This window comes from Mus pahari, chromosome 14, assembly GCF_900095145.1.
Source record: "Mus pahari chromosome 14, PAHARI_EIJ_v1.1, whole genome shotgun sequence".
In the NCBI taxonomy this organism is placed as follows: Eukaryota; Metazoa; Chordata; class Mammalia; order Rodentia; family Muridae; genus Mus; species Mus pahari.
The window spans coordinates 68733032-68740337 of NC_034603.1; the positions used below are offsets into that span (position 1 = coordinate 68733032).

At 48.7% G+C, this 7306-nt stretch overlaps 1 protein-coding gene and 1 long non-coding RNA gene across 3 annotated transcripts in view; one reads left to right on the forward strand and one right to left on the reverse strand.

Moving 5' to 3' along the window:
* LOC110331362 overlaps window positions 1-999 on the reverse strand; it is a 2026-nt gene extending 1027 nt beyond the window's left edge. Inside the window, exon 1 of the long non-coding RNA XR_002381010.1 lies at window positions 912-999. This is a non-coding gene — a long non-coding RNA (uncharacterized LOC110331362). The remainder of the gene's footprint in view (window positions 1-911) is intronic.
* Wnk4 (WNK lysine deficient protein kinase 4) overlaps window positions 1-7306 on the forward strand; it is a 17504-nt gene that overhangs the window by 5225 nt on the left and 4973 nt on the right. For both annotated transcript variants that reach the window (XM_021211863.1, XM_029546423.1), the window contains exons 7-11: window positions 2772-3036; window positions 3252-3373; window positions 3610-3668; window positions 3768-3882; window positions 4173-4289. In XM_021211863.1, coding sequence (XP_021067522.1) covers window positions 2772-3036; window positions 3252-3373; window positions 3610-3668; window positions 3768-3882; window positions 4173-4289 — 678 coding nt within the window. The remainder of the gene's footprint in view (window positions 1-2771; window positions 3037-3251; window positions 3374-3609; window positions 3669-3767; window positions 3883-4172; window positions 4290-7306) is intronic.

Sequence of the window (7306 nt, forward strand, 5' to 3'; positions counted from 1 at the left end):
GTGAAAAGGTTCAGCCAATTTGCCAATTTGCCATCAGTCATCAGGAGGGGCCGGGGTGCAGCTCTGGAGTAGTGAGGGGAGACCCCCTACCCAGAACTGTAGCTCCTACAGGGGTCTCTCGCCTCTTCCACCCTAAGCCATCTGCGCACACCAGGATTCAGAACAAATCCTGGAAACCCTAACCTCACTTCTTTACCTTGCAGATTCGTTTATCACAGAATGCCCATCTTGGCAAGTTATCTCTTTAGTTTTCCCTCTCCACCTTCTTTGTCTCTTCCCCCCTCTATGCTTAGCATCATCAGTTCCAGGATGGTCACTCGGGGTCACTCCTCCGGTGTAAAAGCTAAATGCTTCTTTTCAAATCCGTGGGTGGGGGTGAGGGATAGGGGTGGCTCTATACAACCTCAAATCTTTTTTTTTGTTTTGTTTTGTTTTGTTTTTTTGTTTTCCGAGACAGGGTTTCTCAGTATAGCCCTGGTTGTCCTGGAACTCACTCTGTAGACCAGGCTGGCCTTGAACTCAGAAATCTGCCTGCCTCTGCCTCCCAAGTACTGGGATTAAAGGCGTGCGCCACCACACCCGGCACAACCTCAAATCTTGGACTTTGTTTCATACCTGAATACATTTCCCGTCCCTCTCCTCTGCTAGACTAGAAACTATCCGTAGTTGGGTAATATTTTACTGATTTTTTTTCCCCCTCAGTCCTTTACTGTTTGACAATAGTAGGTGTTCCTTAACATTATGTGTGACTTAAAGAAAGAAAGCATTTTCACGTGACCCTCTTGGGAGGGCAATGGAATGTATGCTCAGAGAGACTGACAGTTTTGTTTAGAGTCCTAAGAAAACAAATGACAAAGAGGGATGTAATCTCAAGCTTTTCAGATTTGAAATCAGATGGCCCTTTTACTCACCCAGCAAAGCCCACACATCAAAACTGATTGAAAAGGAGAGGGGAAATGATGGGCAGAGATTAGTGGAAGAGAGAGTACATGTGGAGATAGATGCCAGGGCAGAACCTTGAGAGCTTGTTGAGAACCTGAATGGAAGGAGGGGTGAGAATATGGGATTCTCAATAGAGGAGTGGCAGTTTCGAGGTCAAGGGTCATCTGTGATGGGTCAAGAAGCTGAGAGTGTGCTGCCTTAGTGGGGCATGGTTGTTTGGCTGCTTTTTTTTTTTTTTTTTTAAAGATTTATTTATTTATTTTATGTATCTGAGTGCACTGTAGCTGTCTTCAGACACACCAGAAGAGGGCATCAGATCCCATTACAGATGGTTGTGAGTCACCATGTGGTTGCTAGGAATTGAACTCAGGTCCTCTGGAAGAGTAGTCAGTGTTCTTAACCACTGAGTCATCTCTCCAGCCCTGGGGTCACATTTTTTTTTTGTCTTTAAATCCCAGCACCCAGGAGGCAGAGGTAGATGAGTCTCTTATGAATCCAGCCAGTGAGCTCCAGGCCAGCCGGAGATACACAGTGAGAGCGCTTGGCACAAAAGCCGTCTCCAAAGCACTGCCAAGCTTGACCGGAGTCAGTCTTTTTAGAGTGGCATCTTGTTTATTTTGTGTGTGACTGTACACATGTATGTGGGGGTGACATGTGCCCCAGCATGCACGTAGAGGTCAGAGGACAACTTGTAGGAGTCAGTTCTCTCCTTCCATCATGTGGGTCCTGGCGATCAAGCTCGGGCTGTCGGGCTTGGCCACAGCCACCTTTAGACATAGAGACATTTTACCTGCCCTCAAGATCCAATCTTCATCTATTATCTGTAAGGGAGCAAGGGATTCCTGTGTGTGTGTGTGGGGGGATATGTATGCACATGTATACATGTGTGCACATGCTTTTACATGGGTACTGGAGGCTAGAATTCAGGTCTTTATGATCGCAGTATCATGTCCAAAACAACAATGGCAAAATGTATCCCATAATGTTATTGAGGAGACCTAGTTGAGTTTAGTTAACACACATGGTCATTAATCAATAAATAGTTCCTTCCTTATTCCTAGAGACTTCAAAAGGTTGTCCTTATACCCCCTCCCACCCCCCTATGTACAGATGTGTATGTGCCTATTTGTGAAGTCAGTTTAAAGGTGTCCTGATCCTGATGGATCTATTCGCCCCTCCCCTCTCTCTGCATGTACAGATATGTAAGTGTTAAGTGTATGCATGTGGAAGCCAGAAGTTACTTTGGATGTTATGTCTCAGGAACCTGCAACCTTGTTTTTTTCTTATTTTACTTTATTTTTATTTTATTTTATGTGAGTACATTGCTGTCTTCAGACACACCAGAAGAGGGCATCAGATCCGATTACAGATGGTTATGAGCCATCATGTGGTTGCTGGGAATTGAACTCAGGACCTCTGGAAGAGCAGTCAGTGCTCTTACCCATTGAGCCATCTCTCCAGCCCAGCAACCTTGGTTTTTTGAGACAGCTTTTCTCTGTGTAGTCCTGGCTGTCCTAGAACTCACTCTGTAGATCAGGCAGGCCTTGAACTCAGAGACTGCCTACATCTACCTCCAGAGTTCTGGGGTTAATGGGCAGACAGGGACTTGGGGCTTGCTAATTAGGCTAGACCAACTGGCCAGCAAGCCCCTGGGCTCTGCTTTTTCTGCCTCCCAAGCACCGGGGTTTCAGGCGTACCTGAAGCTTTATGCGAGCATTGAGGGTTAGGCTCATGCTTTATGCTTAATGCAGCAAGCATGTTACTAAGTTAGGGAGCTGCTTGATCTTTGGGGGAATCTGTAACTGTCTCCCTTCCTATCCTGACTCCAGGTAGCCTTGGGCTTAGTCTGTGAAGCTGACTACCAGCCAGTGGCCCGTGCAGTTCGAGAACGGGTTGCCGCCATCCAGCGGAAGCGGGAGAAGCTTCGAAAAGCTAGGGAATCGGAGGTTCTCCCACCAGACTCAGGACCTCCTCCGGCAACTGTGTCTATGGCTCCGGGTCCCCCCAGTGCCTTCCCCCCAGAGCCTGAGGAGCCAGAGGCTGACCAGCATCAATCCTTCCTCTTCCGCCATGCCAGCTACTCATCTACTACATGTAAGTCACTCCCACTTTGAGTTCTGGGTCCCAGAAGTCCAGCCCAACCCAGCTTTTCAGCTCTAGCCATGAACCTTCCTTTAGGGACAAACACTCCCACAATTCCCTCCTGGCTCCAGGCCCTTCTTTGCCCAGACAGGTCCCCCTCCTCTACCACCACAGTCCTTTATTATTATTATTCTTATTATTTTTTGATCCACTCCCTCCCCTACCAGCTGATTGCGAGACTGATGGCTACCTCAGCTCCTCCGGCTTCCTGGATGCCTCAGACCCTGCCCTTCAGCCCCCTGGGGGTGTGCCATCCAGCCCCGCTGAGTCCCATCTCTGCTTGCCCTCGGTGAGAGGGGGTCACCCGGGAGCCTCCCAACCAGTCAAAGTCCAAGACCTCTCCCTCTGTCCTGGTTCTCAACCCCCTAACCCGTTCCCTGGGTTCCTGCAGCACACTATTCTTGCCTGTATGTCTCTAATTCTGTTTTCCTAGTCTTCTCCCCACATCCTGACACCATTTCCTCAGGTCTCCACAATCATCAGCCGCCATTGTCCCCTGACCTCATGAATTCTATCGTCTTTCAGGGTTTTGCCTTGTCCATTCCACGGTCTGGCCCTGGCAGTGACTTTTCTCCTGGGGATAGGTATGCTCTGGTTTAAGTTGGAGGTAGCAGGGTGAGACACAGAATGTCCTGGGTTCCCACTGTCTACTTAAACCCTTCTGTCTCCCTTCCCTGGTCCAGCTACGCCTCAGATGCAGCATCAGGCCTCAGTGACATGGGAGAAGGGGGGCAAATGAGGAAAAATCCAGTGAAGACTCTTCGACGGAGACCCCGATCCCGGCTCCGGGTCACTAGTGTAAGGAGGGCCCAGGAACTTCCCTGAAGATGGGGGTGGGGGGAGAAAAGTGGAGTTGTCCTGTGTGACTGGTTGATGCTTTGAGGCATCTAGTCTAGTTTCAATGGCAGACTCTGGGCGGAGAATCTGTTCTCCACTTCCACTCTGGCCAGAGTGCATTGGCTACAGCAGGGTGGAAACACATGGCCGAGGCCTCTGAGGCCGCTGAGGCTGCTGAGGCCGCTGAGGCCTCCGAGGCAGAGGTAGAGGCGTTGATTGCTTCCCTTCTGCTGCCACCTTTGAATCTGAAGGTCTCAGACCAGAGCGACAGAGTTGTCGAGTGTCAGCTGCAGACTCACAACAGCAAGATGGTGACGTTCCGATTTGATCTGGATGGGGACAGCCCAGAAGAAATTGCAGCTGCCATGGTGAGCGGGAGAGAGATGAGGACAGAGTGTTTGGCTTCTGTGTAAGCTCTCCCCCCCCCCCCCATCCACTGGTGCTGACATTTATACCCTGACCCTGCAGCGGGGGTGTATAAACACTGGTCAGCAGGGCGACTCTGAAGATGCTTTGGCCCTTGGGGGGGGGGAGATGTCTGTGTATCCAGTCAGGTTAAGCACTTTGCTATCGCTGTGGACTGGGGAGATAAGAGTGATGTGAGTTCCTCCCAGAGGTGTCACAAGCGACTGGAAGTAAAGGATGGACTGGAGTAGCGTGGGAAGGAGTGGGATTTGCCCAGGTCCTGGCAGATGAGTAGCAATGGTGGGGAAGCAAAGTCTGTGGTGGCTCTGTGGTGGCGGGAGTTGGGGCGGGAGGAGAGAAGGGCATGGCCTTCTGGAAGCATGGCATGAGCAGAGCCATCAGTGCTGAGTACTGGGAGGATTTAGGGAGGAGACCACTGTTACTGGAGAAAAGGGATCCTGCAGGAGTGTCCTGGGAAGTGGAATTCAGCACAACACATCACAAGAGCTAAAGAAGGACAGCTGTGGGCAGTTCATGCCTGTAATCTGAGCTCTTAGCCAGAAGATCAATGATTGGGGTCATCCTTGGCTGCATAGCAGTTCAGGGCTAACCCAGGCTACATGAGACTTTGTGAAGCAAACAAAGAAAGTTAGGCAGAGAGGGACATGCTGAAAATGGGTTTGTTTGTTTGTTCATTTGGTTTTTTTTAGATTTTTAAATTTTTTAAAAAAATTTTATTTAACGTATGAGTGCTCTGCTGAGTGTACACTTGTATGCCAGAACAGGGCATCAGATCTCTCTATAGATGGTTGTGAGCCACCATGTGGGTGGTGGGGAGTGAACTCAGGACCACTGGAAGTACAGCCAGTGGGGTTTTTTTTTTTTTTTTTTTTGGCCTTGAACTTCTTTTTTATTATTATTATTAGTTATTTTCTTTATTTACATTTCAAATGCTATCCCGAAGGTTCCCTATACCCTCCCCCCCGCCCCTGCTCCCCTACCCACCCACTCCCACTTCTTGGCCCTGGCATTCCCCTGTGCTGGGTCATATAAAGTTTGCAAGACCAAGGGGCCTCTCTTACAGCCAGTGTTCTTAATCACAGAGCCATCTCTCCAGCCTGAGAATGGATTTTTAAAGACTGTTCTGTTGTGAGATAGGGGAAGGTTTTAGGAGTAAAGACTCTGATCGGGAGGTAGACAGAAGAAGTCAGGTAGGCAGAAAGGAGAAATGAAATATGGGAAAAGAAGAAAGGCTAAAGCTAAGGGTTGTTTCAGGGAAATCGCTGTGTAGTCCAGGAAGCTCTTGACGTAGTACGGTGTGGGTCGTGGATGCCCAATAAATATTTGCTGAGTTGATATGCTAGGGAGGCAGGGGGAAGGGATATCAAGGGCACCCTGTATCAGAGGACCAAAGAGGAGCAGGCTACTTAGAGAGAAATTGGAAATGAGAGCAGGTTTTTTTTTTTTTTTTTTTTTAAGAGTCATGGTGAGCTTGAGTAATAGCTGAGTTAAGGGTCTCCATGGCAACAGGAAATGGCCAGGCAGAGCTGGAGAGGGATGGGTTTGGGAGTCCTCAGTCCAGAGCTGAGGGTGAAAATAGACCTGCAAGGCGAGAGACCAGAAAACTTTGAGGGTGTCTCTCGGAAACTCCCCTGTTCTAGAACAAGAAGCGGGAGACAAGGTCCTGGAAGACAGGAAGTTGGAGCCAAAGAAGCAGAGGAGTATTAGTGAGGTCAGGATGAATTCCAAGCAGGTGGCACAGAGGGGATCCTGAGGCAAGACCACACTGTTAGAAGTCTTGATGGGAGACCGTTTCAACAGAACGGGGTGGCACGGGTCAGATGATATACAGAAACATCGGCCTTTAGGAATTCTTCCCTAAAGCCTCTTTGATGCCATTCACCTAGTCTCCAGAACAAAGAAAAGTGTCACCTGTCACCTAAGGCTAGTCATCTTCGGTCAAGTCTTCCAGAGTCTTTAATAAGCTACACAAATTTCTGAGTAGTTCCTAGAAATGTCTGGGTGCCTTTCTGCCTCTGCTTCCTCTCTCTACTTGGGGGTCTGTAGGTCTGAAAACCCCCCTGGTTCCCATGCCCACCCAGAAGCCACACAATCCAAGTGACCCAGCCCTGAACCGGGATCCAGTTCCCTTCCCCTTCCCACGAGGTCACTCCTCTGTAGCAGGGTTTGAGACTTAGATCTAATTTTGCTGCTTTTCATTGTCATTGGATATTTGGGACTCTAAAACTAGGAAGTGTGGCCTTTACACTATAGTCCGTCCAACTCCACCAGGGCCCTGTCTTCAGACTATTCTGCCTTTCATATGGCTGTTTTCTTGGTTTTGGCTGTTCTTCTGTCTCTTCTGATGGCTAGCTAGGGTAGAGTGGAAGAAAGTCTAGCTTAGCAGTGGTTCTCAACCTTCCTAATGCTGCGAGCCATTAGTACCAGTCCTTCTGTTATGGTGCCCTCCAGTCATAAAAGTATTTTGTTGTTATTCATAATTGTAATTTTGCTACTGTTTTGAATCACAATTTCAATATCTGTTATAGAGGATATCTGATATATGACCCTGAAGGCGTTGAGACCTGAAGGTTGAGAACTAGCTTGTCACTGGGTTTTTCTGTAACACCTGAGTTCCAGTTTAATGTGTTGAAATCTGGTGAAGGTGACCAGGTTCCATTTCTCTTCTTCTATCCCCTTCTCGTCCCCTCCTTCAGTTGTGCTGGAAATCAAATCCAGGATCGTGTGGCAAATGCTGTCTCACTGAGCTATACCCCTAGCCTCTTGGGCAGGTTTCTTCGCCTCATGGATTACTGTGTGGTTTTCAAAGGCGTGATCTACCATGGTGACGTGTATAAGTGGCCATAGACCCTCAGTGAAGGGTTGCTTTTGTCCACATTTGTAAAGTTCTGTAAGTGCTGGGTTTGGTAGCGCACACCTTTGGCAGAGGCAGGCTGATTTCTGAGTTCGAGGCCAGCCT